The sequence below is a fragment of the Anomaloglossus baeobatrachus genome, chromosome 8 (assembly GCF_048569485.1).
Source record: "Anomaloglossus baeobatrachus isolate aAnoBae1 chromosome 8, aAnoBae1.hap1, whole genome shotgun sequence".
Taxonomy (NCBI): domain Eukaryota; kingdom Metazoa; phylum Chordata; class Amphibia; order Anura; family Aromobatidae; genus Anomaloglossus; species Anomaloglossus baeobatrachus.
In genome coordinates this window covers 206,843,866-206,862,817 of record NC_134360.1, presented here as the reverse complement: position 1 = coordinate 206,862,817, position 18,952 = coordinate 206,843,866, and the positions used below count along the sequence as shown (strand labels likewise).

Here is an 18,952-nt window from a genome sequence, read left to right as displayed (position 1 = left end):
AGGACTCCATTCCGCCGGCGTTGGGCACGTGCCATGTGGTGTTGTGGCACGAGCGGAGGTCACTGTGCAGGGAGGGTGAGGAGCAGCAGAACTGTGTCCATCTATTGTCAGCTGTGTGATCCTCTGCCGTCTACCTCAAGACTTATTATTGTAATCCTGCCCCTTGATAGTAATGAAATGACGTCTTACCTGACTCCTATCGTGCACAGTACCAGCTTGCCATATGGAGAATATACAGTGATATATGCATAGTGCTGTGCAAAAGTTTAAGGCAGGTGCATTTAACAAAAAGCAAAGTGAATATACAAAGCCTGTGACAGTGAATTACCGTATACAGAATAATAAAGATACTGAGAATTACACGCAATATACAGAACAAAAGTGGTACTGTCCCATATACTGGCTGTAATTCTCAGTTCCTGCTCTTAAAGAGGTTGTCCCCTACTTTTACATTAATGGCTTATCCTTAGAATTGGTCATCAATGTCCGATCGGCCAGGGTCTGACACCACACACCCCCTGATCAACTGTTCTCGGTCCTGGCAGTGGCAGCAGGCAGCCGGAAATGCTCAGATCCAAAGCTGCTTCTGTCGCGGGCGGAGGGGCCGCGCTCGCTACGCTCGGGTTCGGGGCTGCTGCTGCTCGGTGGCTCGAGCGGTGGGCCGGACCTGGGGACTCGAGCAGCGCTCCTCGCCCCCGAGTGAAAAGGGATGTTGGGTGGTTTTTGGGGAGATAGTTCGTGACGCCACCCACGGGTCGTGGTGATGGTGGGCACCGCCGCTGCTGGTGACGGGTCTCCCGGGAGCGATGGCGGGGAGCAGCTAGGTGTTAACCCCTCCGTGGGTTGGGGTCGGTGATCCCGGGGCCCGGTAGTGGACGGGGAAGCAGGAAGGCCGGGGTGCAGGGTTGCGGAGACAGCGCGGCGCGGTGCCGGATGGCACTGTTGTACACACTCAGGTACAGATTCACAGAGTCTCTGGTAAACCAAACGGCTGGATGGACGGGTCCCGCAGCCGGCTGTAGTGTCTTTGCTCTCCCCGGACAGGTTGATGGTGGCTGTCTTTCCCTGCACCGCTGTGAATGTATTGACGCCGACGGTTTCCCACTGGTAGTCCGCTCCCCGGCGTGTATGTACCGAGGGAGCCCGTTTTGCCCGCAGGCGCTGGCCCTTGGATCTCTAGCCTCTGGTGGTGGCTTTTTATCCTCACTGTGTGGACGGTTGCCTTTTGTCGGGTCTTAAGTGTGAGTGAACCCCTGGGGTCCCGGTCACTATCGGATTTGACTTTTTCGGCGGCTCCTAGCCTGGTCGGGGTCTGATGGCCCTGCCTTTGTGCTTGGTACAGATCTGCTCCCCGGCTCGGTACCGGCGGGCCACCGCCTGTGTCCGGTCCTACAGTTCCGCTGACCTGCACCACTCCTGCAGACGGCCACCACCGTCTGCCGACCTTGCTGTACGTGCCTGGGCTCCTACCCAGACACCACAGTTTCTCTCTCCTCTCCACTCCTCCACTCAACTCAACTCCACTAAAACTGACTACTTTTCCCACCTCCAGGCCTGTGAACTCCTCGGTGGGTGGGGCCAACCCCCTGGCTCCGCCCCACCTGTTGTGGACATCAAGCTTGGAGGACGGCAACAAGGATTTTGTTTGACTGTTGTTGCCTAACCAGGGGAAGGGGTGTGTGTGATGTTGTGTTTGTGACTACCTGGCTAGTCCAGGGCGTCACACTCCGTCTTCTGATAGCGGCTGCAGCCGGTACTGCACATCCGCCTTCTATTCAGCTCAATAGGAGGTGGATGTGCAATACCCGGCCACGGCCGCTATCAGAAAACTGAGCATTTCCAGCTCCCTGCTGCCGCCACCGGGACTGAGAATAGCTAATCGGCAGCGTTGCGGGGTGTCAGACCCCAGCCGATCGGACATTGATGACCTATTCTTAGGCGGGCTTTGCACGTTGCGACATCGCAAGCCAATGCTGCGATGTCGCACGCGATAGTCCCCGCCTCCGTCGCAGGTCCGATATCTTGTGATAGCTGGCGTAGCGAAAATTATCGCTATGCCAGCTTCACATGCACTCACCTGCCCTGCGACCGTCGCTCTGGCCGGCGACCCGCCTCCTTCCTAAGGGGACGGGTCGTGCGGCGTCATAGCGACGTCACACGGCAGGCAGCCAATAGCGGCGGAGGGGCGGAGATGAGCAGGATGTAAACATCCCGTCCACCTCCTTCCTTCCGTAGAGCCGCCGGCGGCAGGTAAGGTGAAGTTCCTCGCTCCTGCGGCGTAACACACAGCGATGTGTGCTGCCGCAGGAACGAGGAACAGCATCGTACCTGTCGCGGCAGCGTAATTATGGAAAAGTCGGAGCCTGCACCGATGATACGATAAAGACGCTTTTGCGCTCGTTCATCGTATCATCTAGAATTTACACACAACGATGTTGAAAGTGACGCCGGATGTGCGTCACTTTCGATTTGACCCCACCGATATCGCACGTGCGATGTTGCAACGTGCAAAGCCACCCTAAGGATAGGCCATCAATGTAAAAGTAGGGGACAACCTCTTTAATGTATATGTTTATGCTGCAAAGTAAGAATGCTTTAAACAATGGAAGTGTTAATAGTTTTTTTAATCAATTAACAAAATGCAAAGTGAATGAAGAAAAGAGAAATCTAAATCACATCAATATTTGGTGTCTGCCCTTTGCCTTCAAAACAACATGAAAGCATCAATTCTTCTAGGTAAGCCTGCAGAAAATCAACATTTTGTTGGCTTACAGTCAGATGTATAAGTAACCAATTATACTAAATCAATGATCACTGATAAGGATCATCATTTTCATATCTAGGTTGAACCAGTCATTAACTGAAACAGAAACAGCAGTGTGGGAGGCTTGAAATTAGGTGAACCGCTAAACTATGTTACAATGCTGAGGTTGTAGATTAGTTTCATGTCACAGGTCCCACACCATGGCAAGACTGAGCACAGGAACAAGACACAATGTAGTTATACTACATCAGCAAGGTCTGTCCCAGGCAATAATTTGATAGTAGATTGGGTTTTCAAGAAGAAGCACCAAGAAAACTTAGTGCAGCAGATGAAAGACACATCATGCTTACTTACACTCAAAATTGGATGATGTGCAGCACTGCTATCGGCCAAGAAGTGGATGCATTGGGAAGTTACACTCATGTACTTTTTGGAGGCATCTGGCCAAAAGCGGTTTTCATGGATGAATGGTGACATGGAAACAAGGCTAATAGACTAAATTATGCATGAAAACATAGGAACTGGGGTGCAGAAAGATGGCAACAGATGCTGTGGACCGATGAGTCAAATATTTGGCCGTAACAAAAGGAAGTCTGTTTGCCAAATGGCTAGAGAGTGGTACAATAATGTCTGCAGGTAACAATGAAGCATGGTGGAGGATCCTTGCATGTTGAGGCAAATTTCATGACGTATCTATAGGGATAAGCGGGTCTCCAATGTAAAACTTCCCCTTACCAACTGTACCTAAAATAACGACACAGACTACAACTTTATTGCACGAATGGCCACAGCTTTATTTAACAGTATATATGTACCCAGACTCGTGGCTCCACATGCCACCCATTGATAACACATAACCTGTACATACAGTTAGGTCCAGAAATATTTGGACAGTGACACAATTTTCGCGAGTTGGGCTCTGCATGCCACCACATTGGATTTGAAATGAAATCTCTACAACAGAATTCAAGTGCAGATTGTAACGTTTAATTTGAAGGTTTGAACAAAAATATCTGATAGAAATTGTAGGAATTGTACACATTTCTTTACAAACACTCCACATTTTAGGAGGTCAAAAGTAATTGGACAAATAAACCAAACCCAAACAAAATATTTTTATTTTCAATATTTTGTTGCGAATCCTTTGGAGGCAATCACTGCCTTAAGTCTGGAACCCATGGACATCACCAAACGCTGGGTTTCCTCCTTCTTAATGCTTTGCCAGGCCTTTACAGCCGCAGCCTTCAGGTCTTGCTTGTTTGTGGGTCTTTCCGTCTTAAGTCTGGATTTGAGCAAGTGAAATGCATGCTCAATTGGGTTAAGATCTGGTGATTGACTTGGCCATTGCAGAATGTTCCACTTTTTTCCACTCATGAACTCCTGGGTAGCTTTGGCTGTATGCTTGGGGTCATTGTCCATCTGTACTATGAAGCGCCGTCCGATCAACTTTGCGGCATTTGGCTGAATCTGGGCTAAAAGTATATCCCGGTACACTTCAGAATTCATCCGGCTACTCTTGTCTGCTGTTATGTCATCAATAAACACAAGTGACCAAGTGCCATTGAAAGCCATGCATGCCCATGCCATCACGTTGCCTCCACCATGTTTTACAGAGGATGTGGTGTGCCTTGGATCATGTGCCGTTCCCTTTCTTCTCCAAACTTTTTTTCTTCCCATCATTCTGGTACAGGTTGATCTTTGTCTCATCTGTCCATAGAATACTTTTCCAGAACTGAGTTGGCTTCATGAGGTGTTTTTCAGCAAATTTAACTCTGGCCTGTCTATTTTTGGAATTGATGAATGGTTTGCATCTAGATGTGAACCCTTTGTATTTACTTTCATGGAGTCTTCTCTTTACTGTTGACTTAGAGACAGATACACCTACTTCACTGAGAGTGTTCTGGACTTCAGTTGATGTTGTGAACGGGTTCTTCTTCACCAAAGAAAGTATGCGGCGATCATCCACCACTGTTGTCATCCATGGACGCCCAGGCCTTTTTGAGTTCCCAAGCTCACCAGTCAATTCCTTTTTTCTCAGAATGTACCCGACTGTTGATTTTGCTACTCCAAGCATGTCTGCTATCTCTCTGATGGATTTTTTCTTTTTTTTCAGCCTCAGGATGTTCTGCTTCACCTCAATTGAGAGTTCCTTAGACCGCATGTTGTCTGGTCACAGCAACAGCTTCCAAATGCAAAACCACACACCTGTAATCAACCCCAGACCTTTTAACTACTTCATTGATTACAGGTTAACGAGGGAGACGCCTTCAGAGTTAATTGCAGCCCTTAGAGTCCCTTGTCCAATTACTTTTGGTCCCTTGAAAAAGAGGAGGTTATGCATTACAGAGCTATGATTCCTAAACCCTTTCTCCGATTTGGATGTGAAAACTCTCATATTGCAGCTGGGAGTGTGCACTTTCAGCCCATATTATATATATAATTGTATTTCTGAACATGTTTTTGTAAACAGCTAAAATAACAAAACTTGTGTCACTGTCCAAATATTTCTGGACCTAACTGTATATACTTATTCTCTACAAACCAGACCTGATAGATCCGTCCGAGAGGCCAACCATCATTGATATCCCCCGGCCGTAACCTCCAACCGGCCCAGAGGACCACCTCGGCCGTGACCAACCGACCCGAGGTGTGGGGTAATAACGTTCCATCGTTAATTACCCCTCCCCAGAACCTGCAGGACCTCCGCCCACAAGTTCCCATCCAAACCGAAGCCAGTCCCCCTGAGTGGCTTCATACCAACAAACCGACTGTCGGTACTCCCAACCTCTCTGAACAGACCTATCACCCCGCTGTGACAACAAAAAACTTTTCCTTTTTTTTTTTTATGATACTTCCACCCCCGTATAACTTGTTTTTTATTTTTTATTATTGTTTTTTTTTTTATTTATTTATTTTTATTTATCTTATTATTTATTCATCATTTTTCTTTTTTTTTTTTATTATATATACATTATTGCAGGGCGGGCGGGTGGGACACACTGGTTGTATGACAAAAGAGGCAGTGACCTATGCACAGCCCCCTTTATACCCCCCTGCAACACCCCACCCCTTCCAGTCTATCCCCCAATCCCCTTTGCCGTTTCTCCCACCAATCCAAAAGCCCCATATACAACCTTCTAGCCATATACCTTAACCCTTTCCTACCCTGAACCCTCCCGATCGTCATGGGGCCTGTTCACCCCTATGGGGCTCACTGCCCATCTTGACGTATCTATAGGGATAAGCGGGTCTTCAATGTAAAACTTCCCCTTACCAACTGTACCTAAAATAACGAAACAGACTACGACTTTATTGCACGAATGGCCACAGCTTTATTTAACAGTATATATGTACCCAAACTCGTGGCTCCACATGCCACCCATTGATAACACATAACCTGTACATATATACTTATTCCCCACAAACCACACCTGATAGATCCTTCCGAGAGGCCAACCATCATTCCTATCCCCCGGCCGTAACCTCCAACCGGCCCAGAGGACCACCTCGGCCGTGACCAACCGACCCGAAGTGTGGGGTAATAACGTTCCATCGTTAATTACCCCTCCCCAGAACCTGCAGGACCTCTGCCCACAAGTTCCCATCCAAACCGAAGCCAGTCCCCCTGAGTGGCTTCATACCAACAAACCAACTGTCGGTACTCCCAACCTCTCTGAACGGACCTATCACCCCGCCACAGACCGGCCAAGTGACACCTTACTTGGCCCGGGCCCTCCACAGCCCCATTGCGTGCTCTAAGCCATCCCACAAACCCAACATCCACAAATCCAAACCTATGTCCGTGAGATGGACCCCATCTCGCCTCAAACACTGCTCGGTGGACTCCTCCAGCTCTCTATGTCGGACCACCAATCCCCCATTTCGTGCTACGAACCTGCCAATTGCCCGGTTCAATTTTTTACCCGGGCCCTGTTAATTCAATCCACCGACCTCGCGAAACGCCACTGTCTCCTGCTATGATATCGGACTCTACAATCAAATACCAGGGAACGCCTTCCACAAATGCAACAAGTCAAACTTGACATCCCTTTCCAACTCTCTCGCCGCCCTCACTCTAAGGTCATTCCTTCCCACATGCAGAATTAACACATCCGGTTCCCGATCAATACGGCTATAATACGCCACCTCAGGGCGAACTCTCCCCCAGGTCATGCCCCGAATTCCGAGCAATTTCAGACGGGCTTCCGTCATCCCCACTCCGAGCTGGCGACCGTCCTGACAAACATCCGTCAGCAAAGCTCCCCACCATCTCCCAATCCGCCAAATCCAATCCTCACTCAGCCCCCACCTAGCGGCTTCATTCGCTGCCCCAATCCGGAAGGAGTGGGACCCGTAATCCCTTGGCTCCTCCCCCACCCGTACTAAAGCCGTCTTCAGCACTGCGATAAACTGGAATCGCTATATAGCGGATCCATCCACATGCCTAAGGAAAACACCGGGGCAACCACCCCGCACCTTCAAAAACTCTGTCACCTGTACCACCGGGTATAGCTGGTGCCCTCGAAATTCAAACAACACCACCAGGCGTCCACGGCCCACTTGATCCATCATTGAAAACCGTAGCCGGCATTCCACTCTATCCATCCTAAGCCTCACATCCTCCATCAACAGTCCGCCTACAGCTTGCCTAGCCGGGCTAACCAATTCTCCAATGCGAAAGGCCCCAAAGAACGCCAATACAACGGCAACCGTGGACAAGGCTCGTTCATAAGGAGACGAGCATATCTCCCCCCAAACACCCCACCAAACGAACCAACAATGGGAACGTTATAGGCCGCCTTGTGTCCCGCGACTGCTTTCGAAAACCCCTCATCGCCTGCTGCTCCAGAAAATCCTTTGTCGCGTCCCGAACCCCTTGCATTTTTTAAACAAGAAAGCCCACGCCACCAACTCGTAACCTATAACCGAAACAGACCGACCTGCTGAAAATCCCACTAAACAACGACCAAACCCCCAACACTCGTCCCATGTAACCAGGCTCCATAAAATCCGCCTTCACCAACTCCACCCATTCCTGCCACCCGACCGGAATCGGCAACAAGTAGCCTTGGCCCCCGATCTCCTAATTCCCTCAAATGCTACACAGACGCCATGTCCCACAGCCCTTCCGGGCATAGTTCTCCATCCTCGTCTGCTCCCGGCACCAGTTGCTGGAACCTGTGAAACTGAAACCGAGATAGCGCATCAGCCACCTCATTTTGAACCCCGGGCACATACCGCGCCACCACACAAATGTTTAGCGCCAAGCAACACAACACCAGATGCCTCAAGTACCCCACTACCGGAGGTGATTTAGCCGGCAGTGAATTGATAGAATGCACCACCGCCATGTTATCACAACGCATGCAAAGCTTCTTGCCTGCAAATTAGGGGCCCCACGACTCCACTGCCACTATGATGGGAAACAGATCCAGCAGCGCGAGATTCTTTACCAGCCCCTTTTTCACCCAAAGCCATGGCCATGTCCAAACACACCAATGTGTTTGAAAAATTGCCCCAAAATCCGACACCCCCGCCGCGTCCGTAAATAACTCCAGCTGTCTATTTGACAATGCCTTGCTCATCCATAACATCCTTCCGTAGTCTTGATCGAGAAACGCATCCCACACCAGCAGATCTCCTTTCATCACCTCCGTCACTCTGACAAAATGATCCGGGGCTGTCACCCCTGCAGCTGCCTTCGCCAATCGCCTATTAACTATTCGCCCCATCTGCATAATGCGACAGGCGAAAATCAATTTTTGAAGCACTGGCTGCAAATCCCGCAACCGCACCTTCTTAACCTGATACAAAACCGCACTGACGCCTTCAAATCACGCAGCTTGCCCACCGGCAATCGGCATTCCATAGCCACCGTATCAATTTCGATACCCAAAAACCCTGAGCCGTCACTGGCCCTTCCGCCTTTTCCTTTGCCAACGGAATACCCAGGCTTCGCGCTATCCGCTCTAACGTAAATAACACAAGGAACAAACCAAGGAGCCCGCCGGGCCAATGCAAAGAAATTATCCAAATAGTGAATCACTGAATGGACTCCTGCCACATCCCTAGAGAACTAAACACTTCAACATAAGCACATGAAATGGAACTACCCCCCTGGGCAGGCACCTATCCACCCAGTATTCACCATCCCACACGCACCCTAAAAGCTGCAGACTCTCTGGATGCCCCGGAAGTAAACCAAAAGCTGCTTCCATGTCCGCCTTGGCCATCAGGGCCCCCTGCCCGGCTACCCACACTGACTCCAATGCCGTGTCAAACGAAACCTACAGACCGCAGGCAACTCAGGTGAAATCCCATCGTTCACTGACAACCCTGCCGGATAAGATAAATGGTGAATGAGCCAAAATTTGTTCGGCTCCTTCTCGGGTACCACCCCGAGTGGCGAAATCCTCAAGCTGGAGAATGGCGGGTCCTTGAACAGGCCCGCTATCCTCCACAACTGCACCCCCTTCTGCAGCTTTTCCCCTACCACCTCCGGATGTTCTTTTGCGGACCTCAAATTACCCGGGCGAAACACTGGCGCCTCGGAGTCAAACGGAATCCGGAAACCCTCCTTAAAACCTGTCACCAACTGCTCCGCCGCCCGAACATCAGGATATCTATTTAAATAGGGGGGGCATCCCTTTACCCACACTGGCGTCCTCCCCTTTTCCAGACCCCTCCCCCAACTGTCCTTAACCTTGTTTGAAACAACTGGCCAAAGAGTGGGAACTTCCACAACCGGAACACTCGTATTGCAACCAACACAACGCCCTAATCTTACATTGCCCCTCATTAAATTGCCAGCATGCCTCCTTTTTGTCTGACCCGCCGGGGACCCGCCGCTCGCACCCAGGCTCCCGGCACCCCATCGAAAGGGCTGAGCCTGGCCCGTCATTAACCGTATCCACAATGACATATCCTCGTGGTCCCACCGGATGCCAGGCCGCAGAGCCTTCCTTTGCCGGAACTGCTCCTCATATCGCAGCCAGCCTAAACCACCATACACTCTGTACGCCTCGCCGCTCGAGTCCATGTAACCGAAACGGGGTGGAACGATGCTCCGGCTCCTTTTTCCTACTCACACTGGCTAGGGTCGCAAAGGCCTGTTGCCAGTTAGTAAAAATTATCGGGATCAACCTATACTTCCTTTTCTCCTCATCCTCCTTTTCCTTCTTGGAGTCACTTGGCTTCACATTGTCCAGGTTAAACTTTCCAAGGGGAGCAGGGAAAAAATTTCCACATACTCCCCTTTCCGTATCTTCTCCCTCATCTCCTTTTTTTTTTTAAACGCACCCCTAACGGACTTACAAAGCACATGCATACTTCACTCTTTGCCCTATCGTCCAAACGAACAACCTCGTCCTCCTTTTCTTTTTCCTTTACCACGTCCTTGCTAACCACCGCCTCAGCCGCCACGCCGTCTGCCTGACCCGCAACAACCGCCAGCACAGCTTCCTGAGCCCCTACCTCGCGCCCCGGCGCCACCGGCAGCACACCCACCGGGGATCCCACCCAAGCCCCCCCGCCGGAGACCCAGGCCCGCTCTGTCCTAACCGTTCAGCCAACAACCCCTGCAACACCCCCCAACAGCCGGCCCCAAAATTCCACCCGCACTCAGCATACTACCCCCCCGCGGAGGAACCCCCCGCTACCCACAACATCAAACATATTGGTCGTCCTCTCACCGGGCTGCCTCTGAACCGAATCCGGAGCAGCCGTAACACGAACGTCCTGCTGCAGCTCCCTCCGTCCAGCCGCCTTCTCCCTCGCCGGCTTCAGAAACGCCGCTGAGGTCCTCAGGGGGGACCAGCGAGGGGACAGCCTGCCTCCAGCGGCCGTCAACCCCCATGGTCACCGCACCCTGCTCCTCCAGGCGTCTCCCGCTGGGCCTCTTTCTTTTTCCGCAACGCGGCGTTCTGCCGCCGTTCTTCTTTTCTGCCTCCACTCCTGCCTGCTGCGCCGTCCCTATGTCAGTCACTTTAAGGGGCTCCCTCCCTGCTGACTGCAGGGAGGCCGTGCCGCTCCCGACGTATGCAGGGAACTCCCCCCAGCCCGATCCCCGCTGGGGGGGACCGTTACCACTGACCGGAGCATCCGGCCCTGCGGACTGCAGGGCCCTGCTCCTGGTCCTCTCTGACTGCCGCCACTCACTCTCCGATCGCCGCCCTGCCGCCTGCAGGGGGCCTCCGCTCCCGCTCCATAACGCCGGGCACCACCCCCAGCCAGCACTTCACTGGGGGCTGCCGTCGCTCCGCCCACTTCCGGCCCACGGAATCTCCGGCGACAATTCCTCCTGGTGGCCGGTGCCCTCCAGACAGGTAAGGAGGCCTCCGCTACCCCGAAGGGTCGCCGAGGGGGCTCCTAGCTCTGTTCCTCCTCCCCCCGCCGGGGGAGTAGCGCTCCGGTGGACGCGCCTGCCGAGCGCGCAGCGCAGGCCCGGGTGCAGGAGCAGCAGGCCTAACCGCTCCAGCCCCGCAGACCGCAGCGCGGCCACTCCAACGACTTCAGCGGTCCCACCAGCAGGGCAGCCAGGGCCGCCATCTTGCATGTCAGCGATGCAGCAGCACAGGTGGGACACACTGGTTATATGGCAAAAGAGGCAGTGACCTATGCACAGCCCCCTTTATACCCCCTGCAACACCCCACCCCTTCCAGTCTATCCCCCAATCCCCTTTGCCGTTTCTCCCACCAATCCAAAAGCCCCATATACAACCTTCTAGCCATATACCTTAACCCTTTCCTACCCTGAACCCTCCCGATCGTCATGGGGCCTGTTCACCCCTATGGGGCTCACTGCCCATCTGAAAATGGAGTTGGATATTTAGTCACGATTAATGGTGTCCTCAATAGTGAGAAATAGAGGCAGATACTTAGCCATCATGTAATACCATCAGGGAGGCATCTGATTGGTTCCAAATTTATTCTACAAAAAAACAAAAAAAAACCCTGTCCTGTATTTCCAAATAGAACATAGCAAGTGTGAACAGATGCCAGCTGCCATGACACACACAAAAGAATACGGCAGCACTCTGTAAGCGCTAAAATATTTGCAAACAGAATATATGAAATTTAAACAGCATTAATGCTATATGGAGTTTACTTAGAAAAATGAAGGTTCTTTGAACATAAATTGCCCAATTCATGAGAGCCCATCAACCGCGGCAATGTGAACCTCCTTTGATGGGATTTTATCCTAATTTCATGCCTCTCCTTGACTTATAGTCTACAAATATATGGGCAGGTATGATCTGACATTAATTATAACCACCCTGTTAATGATGGGTGCAGACCACAGTGAGAATATATACTGCAAAGAAAAAAATCCTGTCCTGCATCTCTAAATAGAAAATAACAAGTGTGAATAGGTGCCTGCCGCTATGAGTATGCGAAACACAAACGAAAGAATACAGCAGCACTTTGTAAGCGCTAGGATATATACAAACATAGACTATATGATGTATAAACTGCATTAATGCTATATGGAATGTACTTAGAAAAATGAAGGTACTTAGCGCATAAGTTGACATACATCTTAGCGCTTACAGAGTGCTGCTGTATTCTTCTGTTTATTCTGCTTCAGGACAACGAACTCAAGCATACAGTCAATGTCTTTAAGAACTATCTTCAGCATAAAGAACAAGAAGCCCTGGAAGTGATGACATATCCTCCCACAGATCTCAGGATTAGGCCTCGATTCCACTTGCGTTTTATGCGGGCGAGTGCAATCTGATAAAACATCAGATTTTTTGTAAAACTAAAGCTTGCTTTACACGGTACGATCTATCGTGCAATTTCACGATCGAGCGTACCCGCCCCCGTCGTTTGTGCGTCATGGGCAATTAGTTGCCCGTGGCGCACAAAGTCGTTAACCCCCGTCACACGCACTTACCTGCTGTGCGACGTCGCTGTGGGCGGCGAACATCCTCTTCCTGAAGGGGGAGGGACGTTCAGCCTCACAGCGACGTCACACAGCCGCCGGCCAATAGAAGCGGAGGGGCGGAGATGAGCGGGACGTAAACATCCCGCCCACCTCCTTCCTTCCACATAGCCGGCGGGTGCCGCGGGACAGAGGTAAGCTGTGTTCATCGTTCCCGGGGTGTCACACGGAGCGGCGTGTGCTACCCCGGGAACGATGAGCAACCGGAGCCATTTTAATTAAACGAGATTATGAAACCGAGCGACGAGTACACGACTCACGATTTGTGAACGATACTGCGTCACTCGGAGGTGTCACACAGCACGACGTTGCAAGCGATGCCGGATGTGCGTCACGAAAACCGTGACCCCGACGATCTATCGCATGATAGATCGTCTCGTGTAAAGCACCCTTAATGGGTAGTGTCCATCTGCAATTCATGCCATGAGAAAAGAATTGCAGCATGCTGCATTTGGCAGCGCGTCTCGGCTCGCACACACCCATACAAGTCTATGGGTGCGAGTGAAACATCGCAGTGCACTCACATGTCATCCATCCGCAGTGCGATATACGCAGAGACAGGCAATGGAGTAGATGGGGAGAAAGTGCTCCCTCCCTCTTCTTCACAGCTGTGATCCGATCGCAAGATCACATCACAGTCGAATGACCCTCGGCTGACGCTCGCAGCAGAGGGTTATTAGCATATCGCAAGTAGAGCCGAGTCCTTACATGAAGAGAAAGAAGGATTTGCACAAGCCTCATACACAAAATATCTGCGGTTAGTTCTCCGAGACATTTGGAACAATCTCCCTGCTGCGTTCCTTCAAAACCAGTGTACAACTACCTAGAACAACTGATGTTTTTAAGGCAAAAGGTGGTCACCAAATATTCATTAGATTTAGATTGTGTTAATTCTTTCACTTTGTTTTTATCAATTAACAAAATGCAAACTATTATTTTTTAAATCATTCCTATTTTGCAGACGTTTTCCACACGTGTCTAAAACGTTTGCACAGTAAAATATATAAATTTGACATTTGTTTTGATTTCCATTTTTTTCAGTACCGCACCAAGAATATACCAATAGTAAAAAGTGGGAAGACGACTTCATCAGAAAGTATAACTCACAGAATCTTCATCTATGGGATCAAGGATGAAAATGGGTCACATATACAGAACTTTGCTCTAGATATCACCCCTTCCCCAGATGTAGTCTACAAGTCAGAACCGGGAACCAGCGATGGGATGAATGTTCTTGGAATTGTCATATTTTCTGCCACCATGGGTATGTGTTATTTGAAAAATGTAAATCAAATCTCACTTCTTAGGCTAAGTTCACCTGTCCTGTAGTCATCCGTTAGAACGGATCCTTTGGGAAACTGATTTCTGCTGGATCCGTTTTTCTTAACATGGGAGTCTATGGACAATAGATCCGTTAAAGGGAACCTGTCACTAGAATTATCGCTATTAAACTAAAAGATTCCCCTCTGCAGCTCCTGGGCTGCATTCTATAAAGGGTCATCTTGCTACTGGCCCCGCTTTCAGACCTAAATAACAGCTATATAAAATATTACCTTTTGCTATGGTAATGAGGTTTGTTGGCCCTGGGGGTGGGCTGTATTTCGTCCGTTACCCCCCTCCTGCCGCTGTTCGCCATCCCCCAGTGTTCATTTACATAGATGAGGCCGCGGCCCTCATCTTCCGCAGTACTCCGGGAGTCTCGCGCATGCGCAATGGCACTATCACGGGACTGAGCACTGTTTTCAAAAAAAGGTAAACGGGGATGATAAAAATAAGCAATGGCCAGCGCAAGCGCATAACGGTGGAGGTAGAGGTAAAAGCGCGGGCACGAGATTATGGATGGGTACTTGGATGACGCTGGTGATGACATTCACAGTGCCGCCCATAATCTCGCGCCTGCGCAATAACATCACCGGCGCTCGCGTTTTGAAAACAATGCTCAGTCCCGTGATAGTGCCACTCAATGCGCATGCGCGAGACTCCCAGAGCACTGCGGAAGATGAAGGTGGCGGCCTCATCTATGTAAATGAACACTGGGGGATGGCGAACAGTGACAGGAGGGGGGATAACAGACGAAATACAGCCTGCCCCCGCCAACAAACCTCATTACCATAGCAAAAGTTAATATTTTATAAAGTTGTTATTTAGGTCTGAAAGGGGGGTCAGTAGCAAGATGAATCTTTATAGAATGCAGCCCAGGAGCTGCAGAAGGGGAATCTTTTAGTTTAATAGCGAAAATTCTGGTGACAGGTTCCCTTTAACAGATTGCTATTTAGCCATTGTCACGGACTTTCCTCGGTTGCAGGATTTGGTGATTGGTTCTGAGTCTGAGTTTCACTTTGTTTTGTGGGACTCAGCTTATTAAATGGATTTCCTTTGGGGAGGAGAGGGTTAATGCTAGGTTTCCTTCCAACAGCTCCTGACTCATGGTCAGGTGTTTCCAGTTTGGACCACGCCCAGGTCCTATGTATACCCTCAATTGCCACCAGAGGGTGCCAGTTATTTGCTATCACTTGGAAGCTGCGCCAGATGGTGGAAGGAGCTGTTGTTACGCTCTCTCAGTTGTGCTTTTGGCTGCAGCTTTGTTTTTTGCTGCAGCATTTTCAGTTGTCTTGGTTTAGGTTTGTAAGTTACCCAGTAGAGTGTTATTCCCCCCTTTTTTATGTTGTTTTCCCTCCTTCACTTTTAGGGTCTCCTTTTTGAGTGGTTGCCGTGTGTACGAGTTATTGTAATTGTTATTTCGGTTTGTCTATTTTTGTTGGTGGGGTGTAGTCTCCTGTTTGAGGCTATTCCCCCTGGGTGGTGAGTTATGGAAGGGGGTCATAACATCAGAGACAAGGACAGGAGATAGGGCCCAGGTTGGAGGCCCGGACCTCCCTACCATTAAGGGTACCTCCGGGTGTTAGGGTGAGCGCAGGGGCCCCAGCCTTAGGGCCAGTATAGGTTTTCCTGGGTTCACCTAAGACACCCATGACAGCCATCCGTTGTACTTGCATTTGTAATGGATCTGTTGTTTTCTTAACAGATCTGTTACAAATGGACAATACATAGGAATCCGTTAACGGCTCCATTGTCCATAGACTCCACAAGTTAAAAATGGATATGTTAATTAAGTTGTTTGTACAACATTTTGCAAATGGATCTTTAACGGATCCGTGATAGTGAATGTCTACAAGACATGTGAACCCAGCCTAAGACCCTCTCACAACTATGTGTACAATAAAATGGACAACACTGTGCATAGTTTGTACTTTTTGGACAAAACAAAGCAATAAAAGAAAACATACTGACAAAAAAAGTTTGTTCCTATGTGAGACATATATGGAAATGGTGGTTTACTTCTTCACCCCTGACTTTCAGGTATAATGCTAGGACGCATGGGAACGAGCGGAGTACCTCTTGTCAGTTTCTGCCAGTGCCTGAATGAGTCCGTCATGAAAATTGTAGCTGTTGCTGTCTGGTGAGTTTGCCTATGACTTTGCATTCCCGCTCAGCTTTTTCATTTTAGGGAAAAAACATGGTCTGATCCATATCGTTGTGGACATGGTTTTTGTACAATAGGCTTTATATATTGGCTGTTGTATAAATTAGAATTTTTCAAAAATTTTCAGAGGAAGATTAAACACAACAGAAAAAAAAACAGCTACAAGTATGGCAACTGGCAGTGTCTGTGCCCTATGTGCCATGGAGGTGCCAACTAGTTATTCTGCATTGATGCAAGTATTCTGATACTGATAGGTCATCGGGATAAGTCTTTGCTCCAGCAGAATGGTAACCAATAGGAAGGAGTGGACATTTATAGCAGAATAGAGGGGCTGCAGCTGAGGTTACACCTACCTGTTAGATCACTGCAGGATATAAATTAACCTTTAAAGGGAACCAAACATCAGGTTTTTCGTGTATAAGGTGCAGCCAGTGCAGTACTGGCACTATCAGGCAGAGGCTGTACATACCATTAGGGTGCAGCTCGGGTGTTTAGTCAGTGAAATCCAACTTTATAAAGTTTGAAAATTCGTGCACTTTTTGATTGACGTGTGCACCTCTCTCCTAATGTCCGGGCGTGTTATGGAAGTTTATCCCCGCCCCCACCCGCCTGTTCCTCCCTCTCTCCTAATGTCCGGGCGTGTTATTGTGGCGCCCTGGACTAGCCAGGTCGTCACAAGTAACACTCAAACACCCCCACCCCCACTAGACAGTAACATTAGCCAAACAAAACCCTTGTTGCCTCCCTCCAGGGTTTGATGTCCACACCAGGTGGAGCGGAGCCAAGCGGTTGGCCCCACCCACCGAGGAGTTCACAGGCCTGGAGGCGGGAAAAGTGTGAGCAGAGTAGTTTTGGAGTTTGAAGTGTGAGGAGTAAACACTTGGGTGTCTGCATTTGTGGCCCAGGCACTGACAGCAAGGTTGGCAGACGGTGCAAAATACTAAGTACAGCGGGCTTCAGAAACATGGCGCCGGAGATAAGCGCTATGCGCAGGCGCCAACTCGGCGCTATGCTTCTGAAGAGAGAAATTTACATACGGCCAGTGAGAGGGAGGAACAGGCGGCGGGGGGTGGGGATACACGTGCATAACACGCCCGGACATTAGGAGAGAGGGAGGAACAGGCGGGTGGGGGGGCGGGGATAAACGTCCATAACACGCCCGGACATTAGCAGCGAGGTGCACACGTCAATCAAAAAGTGCATGAATTTTCAAACTTTATAAAGTTGGATTTTACTGACTAAACACCCGAGCTGCCCCCTGATGGTATGTACAGCCTGTGCCTGATAGTGCCAGTACTGCACTGGCTGCACCTTGTACATGAAAATCCTGATGTTTGGTTCCCTTTAACCCCTTCAGTACCTGATGGAATTAAGTACACTCCAACTCTACACTGTGAGCTTCTGATTTTAGATCCCCCGAGATGACATCAGGCTGTGACCCACTCATGACACTTAAGGCCCTGTTACACGCAACGACATCGCTAACGAGATGTCGTTGGGGTCATGGAATTCGTGCCGCACATCCGGCCTCTTTAGCGACGTTGTTGCGTGTGACACGTACGAGCGACCGCTAACGATGTAAAATACTCACCAAATCATTGATTGTTGACACGTCGTCCATTTCTCAAATGTCGTTGCTGGTACAGGACGCAGGTTGTTGGTCGTTCCTGAGGCAGCACACATCGCTACGTGTGACACCCCAGGAACGACAAACAACACCGTACCTGCGTCCTCCAGTAACGAGGTGGGAGTGACTTCCAAGCGGCTGCTCTCCGCCCCTCCGCTTCAATTGGACGTGTGACGTCGCTGTGACGCCGCATAAACCGCCCCCTTAGAAAAGAGGCTGTTCGCCAGCCACGGCGACGTCGCTAGGAAGGTAAGTATGTGTAACGGGTACTAGCGATTTTGTGCGCCACGGGCAGCGATTTGCCCGTGACGCACAAACGTTGGGTGAGGGTGCTTTCACGAGCGACATCGCTAGCGATGTTGCTACGTGTAAAGCCCCCTTAAATGTTTAAACTCTCAGGTAAGGAAATCATTTGAGAGCAGAAATGCACCAAGTTAATTTAGCTGGAAAAATTCTCAAATACATTATTGCAGTTGGGCTACTAGAAATCCCTTCCAGTAGGAAAAAGTCCAGAATGTTAGAATCTGGATACAAATTCATAGGTGTAACAGCTAGACAAAATATTAAAGCATCTCAACAGAATCCACAATTATTCTGAAAAAAAATCTTTATATATATATATATATATATATATATATATAATCATAAATGTCCCGATATGCAGTCAATACACACTAAATGGCCGCAGTTAACATGCCTGTGCCACGGTGTAGAGTGTAGATGTAAGAAAAATATATAAAGCAAATATGTAGGCTTCCACTGAACAGGTATATAATTCTTTGTATATATTAAGGTGCCCCAATAAATGGTGGATGACAATCAGCATAGGGTAGTATTAATATACCCAAGTGGGTCCAATAGGTATGTTCACATTTAAAAAAAAAAAAAAAGACCAGTCTATATGGAATCACATACACATATGGTCAAAATTGGGGGTACTCCTCATTTAAGGAAAAAAAACCCACAATGGTCACAGAAATAACTTGAATCTGACAAAAGTAATAATTAATTATAAATATATGAAAATGAACAAATGAAAGTCAAACATTGCGTTTCTGCTTACACAGAATGTTGAAAAAAAAAACAAAAAAAAAAAAACAACTCATGAAACAGGCCTGGACAGAAATTATGGTC

The 18,952-nt window shown here is 49.3% G+C and overlaps 1 protein-coding gene across 3 annotated transcripts in view; it reads left to right on the top strand.

Annotated features, from left to right (window-relative positions):
- SLC1A7 (solute carrier family 1 member 7) overlaps positions 1-18,952 on the top strand; it is a 149,598-nt gene that overhangs the window by 108,487 nt on the left and 22,159 nt on the right. For all 3 annotated transcript variants that reach the window (XM_075320098.1, XM_075320100.1, XM_075320099.1), the window contains exons 5-6: positions 13,749-13,971; positions 16,068-16,167. In XM_075320098.1, the coding sequence (XP_075176213.1) occupies positions 13,749-13,971; positions 16,068-16,167 (323 nt within the window). The remainder of the gene's footprint in view (positions 1-13,748; positions 13,972-16,067; positions 16,168-18,952) is intronic.